Consider the following 20364-nt stretch of genomic DNA (forward strand, 5'->3'; position numbering starts at 1 on the left):
AGCACACAGGCCTTCCCATAGCAGGGATTCTGTGAGGTACTTGCAGGATTCATAGGGTGAGGTTCAGATTGAGCCTGATAAGGTGAGGGGTATTGCTTCAGATTTTTATCGGTCTTTGTTGACTGCAGAGGTGCCCTCACCTCAGAGAGATGTGGCACGGCAGAAAGTTTGGGAGTGCACGCCCAGGCTCATTACAGATGCTATGTGTTCTTCCCTGGATGCCCCTTTCTCGAAGGATGAATTCCTTCACACACTGCATGCTCTTTCCAGTCGTTCATGCGCCCAGGGGATGATGGTCTTTCTCCCGCCTTCTTTATTCTTTTTTGGGATCATATTGGAGATGCTATCACTGTTGCCCTTCAGGAAATGTGGTTGTCGGGTATGATGCCTCCATACCTCACGGAGGGGCTGATTCACCTTATCCCCAAGAGTGGGGACAAGATTGACATCAAGCAATGGAGGCCCATCACCCTCCTTGGATCTGCATATAAAATCTTAGCTAAAGCCTTGAGTATAAGGTTGCAGCCGATTCTCCAAAGGACTATCCATGATACCCAGAATGGGTTCCTCCAAGGAAGGAGTATATTTGATAACATCTTTTCTTTCTGGAAAGCTGTCGAGTGGGCAAAGTCTAGCCAGCTTTTGCCTCTTGCCATTCTTTTGCTTGATTTTGAAAAAGCTTATGATAGAGTGGATTGGGATTTTTTGGAGGGCAACACATGGGGTTTTCCGAAAACTGGATCAGAGGGGTGTCCTGCCTATACAGGGAGGCTCATAGCACTGTCTTAGCTTGTGGGGGGCGCGGCGAGCGTTTTCAGATTTCCCGTTTGATGAGGCAGGGTTGTCCCCTCGGCCCTTTACTGTACCTTATTGTAGCTGAGGCTATGAGCAGGTTTCTTCGGGCTGCCCCTGGTGTTGTGGGTCTCAGGCTGCCTTTATACACGGAGGAAGAGTTTTTGGACTCTGAGTTAGCAGATGATACAGCATTGTTCCTTGAGGCTTCACATGCTTGTTTATGTGCTTTCCGGACAGCATTGGAGGCCTTTCATTTGGCAGCAGGAGCTACTATCAATTGACATAAATCAGTTGGTTTTTGGATCAGTGATTCTCCTCTTGCAGATTGGGATACAGATGTTGCTTTTACTTGGATTGAGAGAGGATGCTCTGCCAGATACCTTGGCTGTCAGGTGGGCGTTGACATCTCCCCTGCACAACAATTTGCTCCAGTGCTCTTAAGCATTAAAAGCAAACTTCATCTCACTAGAGTAGGAGGAAGCTCGACTTGGCCTCTAGAGCTTTGATGGTTAACCAAGTTTTGCTAGCCACGTCTTGGTTTATTGCTTCGTGTTGGATTTTTCATAAGGGCTGCATTGGCCAGCTTCGTCGCCTTATTCGAAACTTTCTTTGGTCATGTGGATGTGAAAATGGATGTATGGATGTAGATGTGAATGTGGATGTATGGATGTAGATATGGATGTGGATGTGGATGTGGATGTGGATGTGGATGTGAATGTATGAATGTGGATATGGATGTGGATGTATGAATGTGGATGTGGAAATGGATATATAGATGTGGATGTGGATGTGGATATATGAATGTGAATGTGAATGTGGATGTGAAAATGGATGTATGGATGTAGATGTGAATGTGGATGTATGGATGTAGATATGGATGTGGATGTGGATGTATGAATGTGAATGTGGATGTGAAAATGGCACTGAGCCGTGGAAGGACTTTCTCATGCAGCAAATCATGAATTGTGTCCCTATTCGCGGAGGTGATTGGACTCTCAGCTCACGCTTTATTTTTTTGGATGCAGTTCATCGCTCCCCTTCATCCCCCCTGGTTAGGTCCCTCCTACGGGCCTGGCACTGCCGGAGGAGTTTTCTGGTACACATCCCCCCACGTTCAGCGGTGGAAGTTAACCGGCAGCAGCCCATTCTGTGGAATGATTTGATCTTAGATGTGCATGGTAGGCCTCTTGGGGCAGCTATGTATATTCTTTGGGCTGGATGGGAGACCCTATGTCCCAGAGTGCTGGCTTGGAAGAGGCTTCAGAGCCTCATTGAGGTACAGAGATTGGATTTCACGCAGCATTTGATAGGCTCTAGCCGGAGGATTGGACAAATTGATGCAGCCATTCCCAACCACTGGATTACTGGATCTTTCTTGGAAGGCCGTCATCATTCTTGGTTTGGGGTTTTTTCTGGGACAGGTGTTCCGCTTCCGGTTATGGGTCTCCCCTTGCCTAGGGAGGATGATGTACCGGTCTTTTTTTCTATACAGGATGGATGGCAGCTAGAGAGATGTGACGTGCAGGACCTTATTGAGGGCCCCTAGATTCGTCCAGTCAGAGTTGTTGGCAGGTTAGGGAAGCACGTCTTTGTTGACCCCCGCCCCCCCCCCCCTTCCCCCAAGGATGATCATAGAGAGCGTTAGCCTTTGGTTGTATGGTGGCTACCCTATCAAACATTTGCATTGGGACTCCGGTGAGTGGGAGTGGAAGGATGCTTGTAACCCTTTGAAAAGCATGCCTTTTTTCAGTTATATGGTGCAGAATGCCAGACATCTTATCTTGGGACACATTCAGAGTGTCCCTACTCTTATACCCCATTGGGAATCTTATGGCATTTCGACTGACATTCAGAGGGTATTTTGGCAGAGATTGTGGCATTCTTATAGGAAGCCACAGATTTCCTCCTTTATCTGGGTTTCTATTCATGGTGATTTGGCCACCAATGAATGGAGGTCTGTTACTGGTGCTTGCCCAGCATGCCCTAGATGTGCAGGAGTTTCGGAGTCAGTTTACCATTGTTTATGGAATATCTGGAAGGCTAGATGCACTGAGGCCATTGAGGGTACTCCCGTTCTTGTTTCTCAGTGTCTTTGCAGGATTTGGAGTGATATTATTCACACCATTATGGCTACCTGGGCCAGAATCCAAGGATCTTCAAGGGCTGGGGAGAGGAAGCGCGGCCAGTTTATGAGAGAGTGGGACATTGGTATCTTTTTCACATCCTCTCATTCAGGACCCTATTGGCACCACAGGGCTCCTGATTGGTTGAGATCTCCACCTTGCTTGGTGTGAAATCTCCATTTTCTAAAAAATTTTCATACTTTAATAGAAGTCTCCTTTCTGGAAAAAAAAAAATCAAATCTCCACCTACCCCCCAAATTCAAAATCGTGCGGCCATTCACTCATAAGCGTATGGAAGTACCTACATAAGCGTACGGACATACCTACTCTAAAAAAAAAATATTCACTCACAAAGCCACGGCCGTTCACTCACGAAGCCACGATCGTCCCTTCACTGAGCAAGGACCATTCACGTTCACTCATAAGCCACATCTCTTCCTTTGCTAAGCCATAGCCGTTCACTCCTAAGCGTATGGACATACCTAGATAAGCGTATGGACGTTCCTACCTGGAAAAAAAAAACTCAAAAAAAATTTAACATTTTCAAATCTTTAGAGGTGATTAGGGTCTACCTCCCCGACCCACTAGGGTGGTTTTTACACACACGAAACACCTAAAAAGACCTTATTTCACCTTAAGGAGACATTCACGTGCAAGGAAAAAGAGAACAAAAACTTTTACTTTTAATCCGCGTGCGCACCATTGAAGCTTTTCTAAGCCTCAACGCACACCATGGACACCTTTCCGTAGGGCAAAACGTACCACCTCTCCTTGATCCCCAAATTGACATTCTGAGCTTAGCACAAGCTATAGGAAGGGGAGTGGCTCAACGATTGCACACATGCACGACCAATGTGGGTGGAAATCTTCAAATTCACGCCAAAATTCCACGGCATTGGAGACCCCGTATCCCACCTAGAGGTCTTCAACCAAATCTATAACGCTTTTAAAGATTTAGATGATGCAACAAAGGTCCACATCTTTGGACTAAGACTTGAAGGCAAGGTGGTGCAATGGTTCCAATCCTTGGATCCTCGGCACAAAGGCACTTTCAAAGCAATGAGAAAGGCCTTCACTCTTGAAAAAGCACCATCTGGGCCAAATGGAGCCCCGTTATCCAATTGTTCTACCTGGAACAAAAGCCAAAGGAAACCTTATGCGACTACATTACACACATTAAGTACCTCGATTCGCGTTGCGAAGAAAGGGAAAGATTGAGTGACAAGCAATTAATGGACCATTTCCTCTTGGGTTTACACAATCCAAAGCTTCACAACCATCCGTTAGTGAAGGACCCCTTAACCTTTGATCAAGCCTGCGAATGGGTGATCTTTCTCGATGACAATGTAGCACACCTCTTTGCCCAGCATGCCTAAGACAGTGTAGACCACAGTGAACACAAGGTCCCCTCTAGGATAGTATGCCCTCAGGAGTTGTCACAAGCTAGGAGAGACGTGAGCTATGGGATGCACACATAGCTCACTAGCACAAAGAACACACACATGAGTAAGAACACAAATGATCAAGAACACAGATGAGCAAAAGCACGCAGATAGGCAAGAACAGAGATAATTTGATCAACATGTTCTGAGATATATATACAATGAAATGAAATAAAATCCGACAAACTAAATTGTTAATGTAACAGTAACCAAAACTGAACCAGGGTTTTTAGGTGTGAGGAGGAGTAGTAGAGCCATTCTACCCTGTAGATGGGGGTCCACTAGTAGCTGCGCTCTGACTCTGGGTGGGACCAACAAAAAAAGGTGTGGTCATGAGGCCTCCAAAAGCAAGCTACAGACTCTATCACACAGCCTGAAACTGAGCGGCCTACTCCTTGAGAGAGGGAAGCTGTGCAAGATCCATATCGGCAAAGGAAGAAGTAAGTGGGCGAGAGTGGGTAGGTAAGTCACGAAATAGAAAGAAGTAATGAAAAAGTGCGAAGAGGGACAACTGGCAAGGAGAAGCTCTATCTCCTGTAATAAGAGAAAGAGTAGAGGTGCTCAATTATGCCAGTGATGAGGATGGACCGGCACCCATGAACGAAAGGGTTAGGGGGGCCAACTATATTTGCAATAGCCATGGCAGAGAGACGACAGGTGAGGTTATTGGCAAGACCAAAGTGAGGAAAGTTGCGGATGAGGGAGGCGCAAAATGCGAGATTGCAGGAGGAAGTTGGATGGTAGCCAAGCCTGTCAGGTTGATTGTGGTGAGCTCGAGGGAGTGAAGAGGGAATGCAAAAGGGGGCTCGGGAATGGGTTAGGCTCAAGGAAGTTAATATAAAAAGTGTACTGGTTAGAGTTGCAGTAGGGGGGGTGATTCAGAAAAGGGCAATGAGAAGATTTGAAGGAGGTGGGGTAGCCTATGGCAAGTGGTTTGGTGGTTCAGCTTCCTCATTTGATGGTACGTAGGTTGGGCCGTTCTTTTCAGGCCCAACTGAGGGGCTAGAGTAGGGGGATCCTTCAGGGGTGGTGGTACAAGAAGATAAATCAATGTTATCCACCGGAACATCATCATCCATGGCAATGGCAATGAAGTTCTCTGCCCTCGGCCTTGTGGAGCGGAAGAGGTAGACATGTTCCGGTTTTGGGTGAGGCTGTAGTGCACGCCCTTCGGTCCGAAGTGGAGACGAGGATGGTGAAGAAACTAAAGTGCAGATTTCGGGCCGGAGCTGCAAGTTGTCAACATTTGAAGCTGGTGGAGAGGTCGAACGAAGAGGTAGTGTGGTGGTGGTAAAAGTGGGACCGGCAAGTGAGCCTGAGCCTGTGCTTACAAGAGGTGTGCCAAAGTGTAAGCTTGTACCTACTGGTCCCCCAAATATGAAGCTTTGGTTGGGAGAAAAACTTGGACTTGTAGGTGGCCAGAAGGGGCTTGGGTTGGCAAACAATCGCAGACCAACAAGGGTACCAAAGATGTAGCTCGAGAAAAAATCATGTGTGTGGATTGAAGCTCGGTCTTGCAAATGGAAGTGTGCCAACCTATAGACCGCCAAGAGCAAGTGTTCCAAATTGAACGGCAAATGGAGATGGAACCTATGGACCGACAGGAGTCGATGTTCCAAATTCGCCAGAGCAAATGGAGATGGAAAAAAGGTCAGACCTCCAATAGGTGCACCCGCATGAGGAGTCGTTGGGATGTATGTATGGGTGGTGGACACCTCCTTCCAATCTTCTCATCACCCCTTTCCAACGCCCCCTACCACAACTCTAACCAGTACACTTTTTATATTAACCTCCATGAGTCTAACCCATTCCAAAGCAAATCGTCCTGACACACTTGGCTACCATCCAACTTCCTCCTGCCGATCCCGCCTTGTGTGCCTCCCTCATCCACAATTTCCCTCACTTTGGTCTTGCCAATAACCTCACCAGTCGTCTCTCTGCCATAGCTATTTCCGACATGGTTGGCCGCCCTAACCCTTCCGTTCATAGGCGCCGTTCCAACATCCTCATCCCCGGCTTTCCCACCACTAAATTGAGTACCTCTACTCTTTCTCTTATTACAAGTGATAGAGCTTCTCCTCGCCACTTGTCCCTCTTTGCCCTTTTTCATTACTTCTTTCTATTCCGTGACTTACCCACCAACCCTCGCCCACTTACTTCCTCCTTTGCCATAGAGGCCTTCTATTCCTTGTGCACAGGCAGACCATACCCCTTTGGCCACTTCATCTACGAGACAATTCGCAATAAATGCCGTAGATTCCGTGCCCAGCACCAGCTTCTATCCATCTCCAACTTTGCTTGGCCCAGTGTCCGCTTCCTTATATTCTACACCGAGTATTAAGCAGTCATCATGTGCCCCTTCCGCCCCCACCTGCTCGGTGCTAGTGAGTTTGTGCACGTGTCCGCAAAGACCAGTCCCACATCCTCGCCAACGTCGCCGATAATGCACCTTCGTCCACAAGTATCCCGGTAACCTTTGCCCCCTTTAGCTCATCCACAACTTCATCCACCATACTTCTTGGGTGACCACACCAATGGTTTCCCTCACTCAGGAGAGAAATGCAGCTCATCAACTTGCCAATCTCACTACACTGCCTTCTGCCGGTCTCACTTCCTCACCCCTCTCCCCACTTGCTCTTCTTGCACCCATCACTTCAACATAGGACTCTTTTCCTCTTCAATTTCATCTTGACTTGGAGCACACCCCGCCGTTCAGCCCACAAGTCCTTGATGCTTCTCTTGCAGGGTGAATACCTCTCTAGGCCTTGCTAGACACCCACCATCTTCATCTCCATCCTCACCATCGGCATCTTCTTCAGATTCTGGAGATGACTCCACATCTCAGGATCCCCGAGAATCTCCTTTCACAAATGCTACTCCTGATCCCTTATGGGAAGAGCTACCCTTCACCAAGCTTCCTCACACCTTGGATCTTCCGCATGCCGCCCGTGCCCAAAGTCTGGTGCGCAACTTCGACAGTGTCTCCCTCGAGGCACACATCTACTCTGAGTACCTCACAGATTATTTCATCCTACTATCAGAGGAGTTGTCCCGGTTACATGGAGAGCTGCGCCGCGCCAACCACACCATCCAGCAACTACGCTCTCAAGAAGTGACCTAGCTTCAGGAGGGGATGACACAGGCTACTACTATTATTACACAACTTCGTGCAAAAGTTGCTACTCCCGCATCCCAGCATCATGCTGTCACGCTGGAGATGGAGCTTCAGTTTGCTAGGTCACACCTTGCTACAGTGGATATGGATCTTGCACAGCTTCCCTCTCTCAAGGAGCAAGCCGCTCAGTTTTAAGCTGTGTGACAGACTCTGCAATTTGCTTTTGGAGGCCTCATGGCCACACCTATTGCAAGTCCCAACCAGAGTCAAAGTGCAGCTCTACTAGTGGACCCCCATCTATAGGGAAAAATTACTCTACCGCTCCTCCTCACACCTAAAACCTCTAGTTAACTTTTGGTTACTGTTACATTCGAAGTTAAGTATGTAGGATTTTATTTCATTTCATTGTGTATATCAATGAACATGTTGATCAAATTATTCTATTGTAATCTCTATTTTGAACTCATGAATATCACCCAATGTCTTGGCAGCCTCTCCATCCTCTACATCGGCTTTTCTCTGCCATTCACCAACGGCAAACAGCAAAGGAGCCTAGCCGGGCTGGCAGCACATGGTGCTAAATGAGGTGACGGTGCGCCAATATTTAAGCAAGGGAAGTGGCACCAAAAAAATTCGTGGTGGGAGGGAAGATGGTGCGCCAAAAAAAATGTGGGTTAGAGGGAAGATGGTGCGCCAAAAAAAACGTGGGTGAGAGGGAAGATGGTGCGCCAAAAAAAAAAGGTGGGTGAGAGGTAAGATGGTGCACCAAAAAAAATAGTAGGGTGTGACGGTGTGGCATTGCACCCAAAAAAAGAGTAGAGTTATGAGGGTGTGGCGGTGCGCCCAAAGAAAAGAGTAGGGTGATGAGGGTGTGGCGGTGTGGCATGCGCCCAAAAAAAAGAGTAGGGTGATGAGGGTGTGGCGGTGTGCCAAAAAGGGTGTGTAGGTTGACACATGGATTACAAATACCCTGCATGAAAAAGGTGAAAGGAAAGCGCACGGCCTCAGCATGTATAGCATAAAACGCAAGTGGTGCAAGGAGATGGACATCTTTCAAATATAAAAGAATTCAAAACCAAATGAAAATAAATCGTGAAAGTGTGTTACAGAGTGCAAAAAAAAAACAAAAGCTTGACCAACATGGCAGGTGGGATGAATGGGTGGCCCATCAGTGGGAAGTGGACATCTTTTTTTTGGGGGGTTTTCTTCCTTTTTCTTTTTTTTTTGGGGGGGGAGGGGGGGGGGGGGTGGTATGTGTGTGGGGATAAGTGAACACAAAAGATGAGGATAAAGAATGGAACAAAAAGGGGTAGGACTTGCCCGAAGATTGGCATAGGGTGGGCAAGTGGGGAGGTGAAGAATAGGTTTAAGTTGGTGTTGGAGGGTCTAACTGGTGGTACCGTTTTATCCGTGATCCATTGACCAATGGGCGAGGTTGACCATCCATGGTGGTGAGTTGAACAACTCTGTGATCCAAGATTTTCTGAATGATGAATGTTCCTTCCCATGCTGGTACTCACTTTTTTGTCCTTTTAAGGTACCGCGCTTGGTACACCAGTACTAGATCACCTGTGCCAAAGTGTGGCCGGCGCACATGACAGTCATGCCATGCTTTTCGTCTATGTTGCTCCGCTTGCAGTGCTTGAGAGGCTCTTGCCCTTGTTTCCTCCAAAACGAGAGACGGAGGATGTTGGCAGTGTGCATGGCCATGGGTTGAGTGAGTCGTGTGAGGAACCCACTTGAGTGAGTCGTGAGGAACCCACCTGGAGTGATCCACTGTTAAATTCAAAAGGAGAGACTGCCTCCAAGCCAAAAGCCAATTGAAAAGGGCTATGTTGAGTTGTGGCTTTAAAAGCGGTGCGGTATGCCCAAAGTGTAACATGCGTTGCGGAAGCGTGTTCATGATTAACGCTAAGCAAAGAAGATAACGCTAATCCTATGTTTAGCAAAGACACAAAAGAGAAGAAGAGAGAGACCTAATCTACCATATATTGCCAAAACATGCTATATATACAATGATCTTGCTGATTCACAGCTTCATGATGCATACCAAAGATCCTTGCAACCCTCTACTTGCAATCGAACAAGAGAAGCTCCTGTTGATCCACCACTGTGTCCTTGCTGCCTTGCAAACTCTGACAAATGGATCCTCTTGATCTTTGAATGATGATTCTAATGAATGCCTAATGATCCTATTTATAGGAAAAAGGAATGAATTCGTAATCAAGTCGGTTTTGCCTATTTTTCCCACAAAACATTGTCCAAACAGTCATATTTTGTGTCCAAACTATGCCCAAAAGGTGTCCCAACCATTGGGCTATGTCTTGGGCACTTCCGGGAGCTTGTAGGGCTGCAAAATCTGCTCTAAATCTGCCCCTAAATCTACCCATATATTTGCTTATGAGAATATACATGTCTATGAGCATTGGCATGAACGGATGCACATGACATCCCCTTTTGCTAAGCTTGGAGCACTGGGGTAATCCATACACCTTTGCTCCGTTTTCCTTCTGGTCCAATTGAAGATTGCACTTCATATCCATTGGCTCAATCCCCAAGCTCTCTAACTTGGTCTTCAAGTTCTCTGGCTTGGTCTTTAGATCTTCTGAAAACTCCTCTGAAATTGTCGAGATGACCTCATCCTTCACCAAATAGGATTTGGAGAGATCCACCTCCTTGGGAACTATCGGGTTGACCTCATCCTCCTCCAAATAGGATTTGGAAAGATCCACTTGCGCGAGCTGTGGTTCTGGTTTTGGTTTGGCTTCTGGCTCTAGCTTTGGCTTTGGTTCTAGTTCTGGCATGTGCATCCCGGGTAATGGCACCTCCTCGGAAACACCTCTTTCTGTGATCACGTCTCCCGAGAACTCGTCTTAGGAGCTCTCTTTTCGTTGGGTAAACGCTCTCGGTCATGGGCTGCTTTACAACCCTAGGTGATTCCTTCTTGGCCTTTGTTGATGCTGCCATGAATTGTGCCCATGTCTCCTTGAGTTGTGTCCATCTTTGCTCGTATAGAAGTGGGTCTTGACGCATCTCTTCTTGAAGCTCTTCTATGAGTTGTTGCCTAAACCTGGCCCCAACGATGATTTGTTCATACTGAGCATAGCGTTCTTGTTCCCTTTTGTATCGTTCATCTTCCTGTCTTCGACGACTCTGCAAAGTCATGAGAAAGTCATCGTCCATGGCCTCTGAACTCATGATATTATTTTGCTGTTTTTCCTGTTGTAATCAGCCCAAAAACCCTAACTCTAGAGTTCTACATGCTTTCTAAACTCCCTAGGATCATGCTAGGCTGAAAACTAGACTTTCTAGCACTATACTATGCTGAAAATGAGCAAAAAGTTGATGCAAAAATGCAGATTTAACGCAAAAAACCTAAGCTCTGATACCAATGTAACATGCGTTGCGGAAGCGTGTTCATGATTAACGCTAAGCAAAGAAGATAACGCTAATCCTATGTTTAGCAAAGACACAAAAGAGAAGAAGAGAGAGACCTAATCTACCATATATTGCCAAAACATGCTATATATACAATGATCTTGCTGATTCACAGCTTCATGATGCATACCAAAGATCCTTGCAACCCTCTACTTGCAATCGAACAAGAGAAGCTCCTGTTGATCCACCACTGTGTCCTTGCTGCCTTGCAGACTCTGACAAATGGATCCTCTTGATCTTTGAATGATGATTCTAATGAATGCCTAATGATCCTATTTATAGGAAAAAGGAATGAATTCGTAATCAAGTCGGTTTTGCCTATTTTTCCCACAAAACATTGTCCAAACAGTCATATTTTGTGTCCAAACTATGCCCAAAAGGTGTCCCAACCATTGGGCTATGTCTTGGGCACTTCCGGGAGCTTGTAGGGCTGCAAAATTTGCTCTAAATCTGCCCCTAAATCTACCCATATATTTGCTTATGAGAATATACATGTCTATGAGCATTGGCATGAACGGATGCACATGACACAAAGGGTGCCGAGGAGAGCCTCCGACCATTTGTTTCGGTGCTGGTGACACATCTTCTTTAAAAGCTGGCACAAACTTTGTTGGTGCTCTCGACTTGTCCATTGGCTCAGGGGTAGTAGGCACCATGATTTTCTATGGAAGATTTGGTAGTTGGCTAGAAGTGTGGAGATAAGCTCATTGACAAAGTGAACCTCTGTCTCGCTGGTGATTTGAAGTTCTAGCTGCAAATTCAGTAAGGGCATCAATTCTTTGGAAGGTTCTTGAAGGATATTTTTGCCAGACAAGTGGCACATCAGCTCTTCTCCCTCCAAGATCCCCTTCCTCTTTCGGTAGGAGGTTCCCGGTGGTGCATTTTGGGTTTCTTTTGCTGCTGTCCAGCCTACATCTTCAGAGGGGGCTATTAGTCCCTAATTGGATCCTGTGGAAAGCTGCTTGAGAGACCACGTGAATTGCTTAGCTACTGAGGTTGTTTGAGACATAGCTTCTTTGAGACAGATATGAGTCCCCCTTGCATGAACAAGGAGGACAAGCTCAGTGGTTCTAACTATGATCATTGGAAGCTACGGATGAAGGTCTGGTTCACACACAAGGGACTCTAGGAGATTGTTCAGGGCCACGAACGAAAGCCCGAACGCCCTACCAGCTCTAGGAAGTGGACTCAGGACCAGGAGGATGCCTTTCTTTGCAGAACTTACAGTTTGGGAGAATCAAGACTCAAAAGCTCACTCTGCACTTGTATGAGCCATCTCACCAGAGGTCTCCCCCACCATGCAAACATTAAATTGTGCTGCTTCTGTTTGGAGAAAGCTGACAGATCTATATGCACGGGACTCTACAATGCGGTCTGTCAACCTATTGGGTCAGCTCTTTTCTCTGGAGTTTACAGCAAGGACTTCCAAGCAATCGTTTGTGATGAAGGTTAAGGTAAGAGTGTGCACAAGCGGAAGTAAATAAACATGAGAGAGAAAGATTGCAAGCAAGAATAAGAGCTTTATTAGCTTGAGGTTATAGAGTACAAGAGCCAACAAATAGGGCACCGACACAGACTTGTCTAGTGATAACCCCAACTCTCCCAAGGCCTTACAGACTGTAGTGAACATGACTGGTGTCTTGCTCTGTTCCTAAGGGCTTCCCCCTGCGTGCTGTCTTCCAGAAACGGCTTGTGGGCGGGGACGGGGGCTTTCAAAAGCTCTCTTATATTAAATTTGGAGCATGGGACCCATGTGTCAGAGTTCCAAGTATAAAGACAGGCAAGTTCACTTGATGGTCCGGATGAGTTCCAGGATCAACCAAGTTTCCTTCATGGTTCGGATGAGTTCCATAACTATTGGTCAGCAGAGACTATGGACAGGATGTGTTTCATGTTCATTTGTTCGAGATTATTAGATGTGATGTGTTCACAGTTCTACTTTGAGTTTGGAGCCAAGCAAATTTTCTTTTGCTCTTTACAGTGACATTATGTTTCTGAAGACAACAAGCTGACATGTGCATTTTCCGAGGTGTACTCAGTACTGGCCATGTTGAGGTGTCCATGGTCGTACCTTCATCCTCATCAATTTTCTTCTGACTTTTTTGCACACTTCAAGATGCAGAGGGGGTGTAAAATAAGGCATCTTCATATGTTGTCGTGGAGGTCCTGTCGGCCTGTTTCTATAGTCAACCTGGTTCATGCACAAGTATATAAGAGTTGCTCTCTTTTATTCATTCAATCATCCAACAGTGTCCTATTTGCTGGCTCTTGTACTCTGTAACCTCAAGCTAATAAAGCTCTTGTTCTTGCTCGTAATCTTTCTCTCTCTCATGTTTATTTGCTTCCGCTTGTGCACACTCTTTCAACTGCTTCCTAAGCAGTTTCTACCCTTTGGACTGTTTCTGTTTGGTGTACATGAGATGAGGTTTTGAGTCAATTGTGGATGAAGTGGGACACTTTTTAGTATCATGGTCAAAGGTTTTACAATATATGCAGTATAGAAGAACAGATGCCTTGTATGCACAATGAGAATTGGGATGATCGTAGTGATTGCACTCAACACAAGGCATTTCGTTCCTCACTTTTAAAGGTATTAAGGATGTCTGGTTTTGAAGGTTTTCATCCTCTCTTAGAGATGTTGGTTGTCGGGTTTTAAGCAAGGCTGCATAAAATTCTAGGAATGTCAATTCCGAGATCGATCTTTCTTTTGCCATTGCTTCACTTGGTTAGATGAGGAACACCTCGTAGCATGATCATCTTCTAGCATGTTGTCATCTAAACGTATTGCTTCTTTACAACATTGATCGAATGTTTTCGGATTAAATACAATGATCAAGTTGTGTAAGCTGTTATTCTTCAAGTCCATCACGAAACATCTCTTCAATTGAACATCGTTTAATTTTTCCCATGACTCACAACGTGAGTCCAAGAGTTTTATACTAAGGATAAAATCTCTAATGGATTCATTTGGTTGACGCTCAATTGAATAGAGTTCTCTTACTACACTCCACCGATCACCTTGTCTGGAAAAGCCATGTATAAAGGCTAATTTCAAGGTTTTGAAGTTAGTCTTGATCGCAGGCATCAATGTGATGAACCATCGACTAGCTTTTCCCTCTAAGCATAAGTTCAACACATGTATCTTAGTGAGACAATTGGAATTTCCAAAGGCTACACATCTCTGTTCAAATATTTGAATGAATTGAACAGGGTCTGTTGTTCCGTCGTATTTGCCCATAATTTTGAAAATTTGTATGGCGGTATTTTTGTATGAATCACTGAGGCCGTATGTGAGTGTCCTTGTTGTAAGAGACTCACTGAGTCCTTGGGCCATCCCCCTTCCTGGACTAGTCAGGATGTCCAAGGTATGGGCATCCAGGAAAGGGTTGGTACTTATAGGATTTGTGGGAATGTTAGGGAAGGGACTAAAGCCCGGTGGGATCGAAGTGATAGGGAGTGTAAAACCTGATGACACGCTTATTATAGGCATGGACAATGGTATTGGGAGGTGAATTTGTGGCATAGATCTCAATGGCTCGAAGATGTCGGTCATTGGGTTCAGTCCTTGTGTGATCCTAGCAATCTCTCTATAGTGGCCATGTCAGAGTACCTAAATGCTCCTTAATGAGCAAACACAGTTTTTTTTTTTTTAATATTCTCCCACAACCCGTTACAACCTCAGGAGGCTTGGCGCTCTCTTCGTTGGGTCAAACGGATGTCCGTTTGCCCTAATTAGCTTAAGCGCTATACGTACGTAAATGACCTCTTAGAGATATTTTTCCAGAAAAAGCGTATGCTAGGAACTTCCTAGATGGAACAGGAGACCCTAAAACCTATTTTTCATCATTGTCTTAAGACGAAAAAAAAATCGAGAATTTTTTCCCTGTTTTGCAACACGTTTTTGAGAGTGTTCCAAAAGGAATTTTGAAAAACTTTGTATAAGGAAGTTGTAGTATTTTTGGAGTACTATAACTTTTTTTTCCTGAGTCGTCTGTGATTTTGTCGTTTAGACCTTCAAAAAGTAGCCCGAATATAGCTCATCGTCGTTTCCACGCTGTTTTTTACGATTTTTCGTGGTTTTTGAGCTGTTTTTTACCTCGATTTCTGGGCCAAATTTTGAGACTACTGGTCGGAGGCCAAAATGGTCGATTTTGACTTTGGATGGCTTGTCCAAAGTCGAAGAGCTCGATGTCAGCTTTTCAATGAGCCCTAAAGCGCCTTCATCGGATATATGGTTTAGGAGATACGAGCCTCCAAACAAGGGTGTTTTCTAGAGTCTTTTTTTTTTGTGTGCTGATGTACCCCTTTTCACGTCAACGGACTTCACGAGTTTTATAAATTTTATTTTATTTTTTTTTTGCCGTAAACTCTAGTTCCGTAAAATTACAGAAAATGATTCACGTCGTGAACCGAACTTCACAGAATATTAAATTCGATTTTTTTTTTTGCGTGAACTCTAGTTCCGTGAAAATGCAGAAAATGATTCACGTCATAAATCGGACTTCACGGAATATTAAATTCGATTTTTTTTTTGGGCATGAACTCTAGTTTCGTGAAATTGCAGAAAATGGTTCAGGCCGTGAACTCCGACTTCACGGAATATTAAATTCGATTTTTTCTTGCGTGGTTCCCGAAAACGTGAATCTTTTGGACGTAAAAAAATGATTCACACCGTGAACCTTTTGGATGTGAAAAAATAGCTCACGTTGTGATTTTTTTTTTTTGCGAGCGCGCGGTTCCCGAAAACATGAATCTTTTGGGTATGAAAAAATGGTTCACGCCGTGATTTTTTTTTTTGAGTTTAGTGGGTTACGAATTTTTCTTTTTGGGAGGGAAAAATTCGTACTTAAAATGAAAGGGATATAGACATTTTCTCAAAAAAAGTAAGTGGGAATCAAAAAAGTCAACCTTTTAATGATACCCCTTAAGTCCTTCAATCATAAATGATCCCCAAAATAGACAATTAACAACTCATGCGTATCTACTAATTAAATACTCATTAACCTTAATGAGTTATGTAAAAAAGTCATTAAAGATTAATCCTTTCACTAATCTTTTCCTCTTTACACTAATCAAGAGCTCTAATTAACCACTAATTTCTAATTAATTCACACAATTGAGCACATCATTGAATAGAGCAAAGGAATGCTAATCTTTGTGCATCAACAATTATGTAAATTAATTTAAAATAAAAGATTAATTAAACTCTTAATTATGGTCTCCTCTTTTAAGGCAAAATTAAGCAAAGAGAGTCAAATTTCTCCAATTGATGAAAAAATTGATGTGATTAGGTATTTTGATGCACCTAGATGCTCTCAAAACACTCAAAATACCAATTTCGACTACTGATATAGTCAATTTAGACCCCAATAAACACATTTTTTAATTTTTTGGCCTCTTGAACAAGATTAATCATCCTGAATGACAAAAACCAGTCCATTAAGAGAAATTAGTCAAATTCAAGGATTTTTTGATAGTTTTAAGAAATTTTTTGAAAGATTAAGCTACTTCTAATACTTGCTAACACTCTAATCCAAACAATTTCAACAACAAACACACAATTAAACTAAAATTCATGATCTTAGTTCTATATTTAACACTAAAGAGAGCTAACATTCACTAAAAATTGTATTCTATTACATTGTTTGATGCAATAGATACAAACTAAGCCTAATACAAACTATGTGCAAGCCCTAAGAACATGAAAAACCACAAAAACAACAACAAAAATAAGAAATTAATCTAAAAATTAAACAAAAAACATTCTTTTCAAAAATAAAAAAGAGAGCTATTCTACACCAAATCTCACATAAATCACCATCAAATCCATATCTTTTTCATGGGAAACCATTAATCAAGATAATGGACAATGAGTTATACGTAGATTAGAGGCAAAACGATGGAAAAACGCAAGGGATGGCTCCCGAGGCGACAATAGCGCCAAAAATATTATGGCTCACTCTAACCCTCCTGGAAACACATCCAAAAAGAGATTACCTGGTAAACCGCAACTATCGTGAGAATCTTTCCAATGGCCGAGCTCGTAACCCTTGAGGTCTCCAAGCTCTACAACTCCTTGAGAAGCAATTCCACCGCGTCTCCCGCGCAAGCGTTATCACACCGCCGCATTGCACTACGGGTAGTCGTCCCTCCTCTCACCTCACTTCACCCACACACACTCACTAGCATGCATTAGGAAAAGAGATTAGCAAGAGGATTAGCAAGAGCAAGACTCAATTGCACAATGGGAGAGTATGTTATATTATGAGAAAAATTCACTTATATACATGGCCATAAGTGTTCACACTCACTTAAACTGTAGCCGGCCGGGCACTTTAGGCTCATAAGAGGCCTAATGCTATTACAACGACTACTCTCATAATATATCCATGAAGTACATCACTTAGAACCTCATCCTAACTTGCTACCACACACTCTTGAAGCGAGAATCATTATAAATACTCCATCATATCATTACGGACGCCCGTCCAAGTTGTAGCTTTAGACACTATTGCTTCATATCTTGAATGTATGACTCTTTGGTGTATCTACCGTGACTCCTTGATGTACGATAATGGCGGTAGCTCTTGTTAATCCTAGAATTGGATTAACATTTTGGTTAGGTTACCAACAGTTATGGCTGCAATCGCCCCAGATTCCACTAGAAAGCCTGCAAGGATTTGAACCTCCCCTTTCCCGGTCACAAACCCACACCACTTGGCAAGGCATTTCGAGCTTTGGAGGAGCAAACCCTAAGAGTGTGTGCAAAAGTAACTCTAATAGTGTCTGAAAACCTAACAATGACCATTTCAAGAATAGAGACAATAGAGAAAACCCTTACATGTCTCTGCAAAATGTATAAAAATTATCATTTCAACAAACATGGACATTTCAAGCTATGGAGAGGAAACCCTAACGGTGTTTGCAAAAGTGACCCTACCAAGCTATGGAGAGGAAACCCTAACGGTGTTTGTAGAAGTGACCTTACCAGTGTCTGAGAACCCTAAAAGATAACCATTTGAAGAACAAGGTCATTTCAAGATGTGAGGAGGAAACTGTAAAGGTGTCTGCAAAACCTAAAAAATGATCATTTTCAAAGCAGGCAAACTCTAACAGTGCCTGCAGAAAACCCTTACGGTGTGTCCAAACCATAGAAAATGGACATAGACAGTTCAAGCTACATGGAGAGGAAACTCTGATACACATTTGAAGCGATGGAGAAGAGGGAGTAGGGCGGGAGGGTTACCTGTTTGGGGAGGAAAGGTCGGAGATGTTGGCGTAGCCGTGGAGGGATCTAAACTTGTCGTGGCAGTTGTAGAGCTTGAGGAATCCTTTGCCGAAGCAGCAATGGCTGTAGGCCGCGTTAGGGTTGTATCCGGCGTTGAGGGAGTGCGCGCACCTGCACGTACACAACACCACCATAACAACGACATGGCATAGGTTCACAATACGGCGTGCCATTCTGTGTCTGTGCAGGTCTCTTTCTACTCTCTTTTCTTTTCTGGCTCAAATCGTAATTTCCATGGAAGCATCGTCATCCTTCATTCGGACACAAATGTCACATTCCCATGCTCGCCGAAGGTCGTTAGCCGTTGGCATCTTTTGAGAGCTTAAGAGCCCCAGGGTGGTGACCCTACGACCGCGGGGTTCTTGTCGTAGGGATAGTGGGATTTTTGAAAACCTGCTGACTCTAGTAGCTCCTCTCAAAAATGAGGGTGATGAATGATGTGAGGGTGTCCAACAACCATAGCCAATCAAAACTATGCTTGCTTTTCTTTTCCACTTGTTTCCTCTCTCTTGAATTTCCTTGGCATCCTCTAAATTTGTGGAATAGCCATCCGATTCGTGTGAAGGATGCTTCTTCCCATCCTTTGCTAGCATGGCCATGGAAGCAGCCCCTTATAGTCATCCCCTACACATATTTTGCATATCTTTAGAGGCCCTTAAGGTCTTTACAATGCATCCCATGAATAGGGGCTTGGATATGCGCAAACTTCCATCCATTGATTGTGTGTTTGCCTCATTAATTAGAGCTATCTTGAAAGAATGAAAGATCTTTATTAGGAGCTTGCCTTTTTTTTCCCAGGAAAGAGATTTTAAACTAAACAAGGTGAAATCTCAGCCAACAATCAAATGCCTTGTGCTACCAACAAGGTCCCATATGAGTGAGAGTGAAAAAAGATGCAATACTCTCACTCTCTCATAAATTGGCCACACTTTCTCTGCATCCCTCAAAGATCCTTGGATTCTAGCCCAAGTGGCCGTGAGGGTGTGGACGATATCACTCCAAATCCTACAAATACACTGTGACTCATAAATCAAAGTGCCCTCAATGGCCTCAATGCATCTGGCCTTCCAAATGTGCCAAGCTCAGCTATCATGCTAGCAGTAATCTCCCATGCAATGTCCAACCTCTGTGCAGATGGGAAGTATGCTCACTCAGACATGTCCTAAAGATGGCACCGCCGAACAATTCCCTAACTAATCATAATGACCAGATCCTTGTCATTCCCCTCATACCTAAGTTGTGGGCCCGATTGTGTCAGCCAAAATGATCACACCAAAAGAAATATAAGCATCCTTCCTCATCCTTCTAAAATGAGATGTGCTTTCACAGTACAAATCCTATGTTCTTGCTTGCACTCCCATAAGCAATGGTAGACTATCTCCTAAGCTCCTACACATCTCGGGCATGATGAGCTTGACGACCATCTCCACTGGTGGTGAGGCCACCAAGTAGAGTAAGCCAAATAAAGGAGAATATATGTGTCCTCCTCCTATAAGAATACCACAACCTCCTCCAAAAATTTATTTGAGTGTCACGTGTAATACCATAAGCCTCCCAATGAGGTCTAAGAGTAGGGACTTTGTGGATCTGTCCCACAACAAGATGCCTAGCATTCCACACTATATAACTGAAGAAAGGCATGCTTTTCTGGTTGGTAGTGTCCCTCTACACCCACTTACTGGGAGTCCTAATGCAAATACCTAATAGGGCATCCACCATACAACCAAAGGCTCCAAGTACCTGTGATCATCCCTCGGGTGGGACAATATAAAAGTGCTTCCCTTCTTTACCAACAACTCTCACAGAGGATGCACCATTGGGCGCTCAGTGATAACCTACATGTCTCCAAATCCATCATGTATAGAGAAAAAGGTTGGTGTATTATCCACCCCTCATGTGGGGAGGCCCATAACCTATAGAGGTATAATTGCCCCCGAGAAAACTTCAAACCATGAGAGATGAAGCCCTTCCAAGAAGGTCATGTGATCCACCAAACAATGGTTGGGAATGTTAGCATCAATTTGCACAATCCTCTGGCTAATACCCCGATGCTTCATAATAAGCACCCCTCTTTGATCCTTCATGAGGCTTTTAAGCCTCTTCCAATCTAACATTGTGGGGAAGGGAGTCTCCTAGCAAGCCCAGTGAATATGTGTAGTTGCA

At 44.3% G+C, this 20364-nt stretch overlaps 1 protein-coding gene across 1 annotated transcript in view; it reads right to left on the minus strand.

Moving 5' to 3' along the window:
* LOC147605212 (uncharacterized) overlaps positions 1–18652 on the minus strand; it is a 227846-nt gene extending 209194 nt beyond the window's left edge. The window contains exon 1 of the mRNA XM_086794043.1: positions 18160–18652. Within this exon, the coding sequence (XP_086650169.1) occupies positions 18160–18374 (215 nt within the window). The 5' untranslated portion in view covers positions 18375–18652. The remainder of the gene's footprint in view (positions 1–18159) is intronic.
* Between the last annotated feature and the right edge of the window lie 1712 nt (positions 18653–20364).

This window comes from Cibotium barometz, chromosome 60, assembly GCF_041138505.1.
Source record: "Cibotium barometz isolate CiBa-2024 chromosome 60, ASM4113850v1, whole genome shotgun sequence".
NCBI classification, from domain to species: Eukaryota; Viridiplantae; Streptophyta; class Polypodiopsida; order Cyatheales; family Cibotiaceae; genus Cibotium; species Cibotium barometz.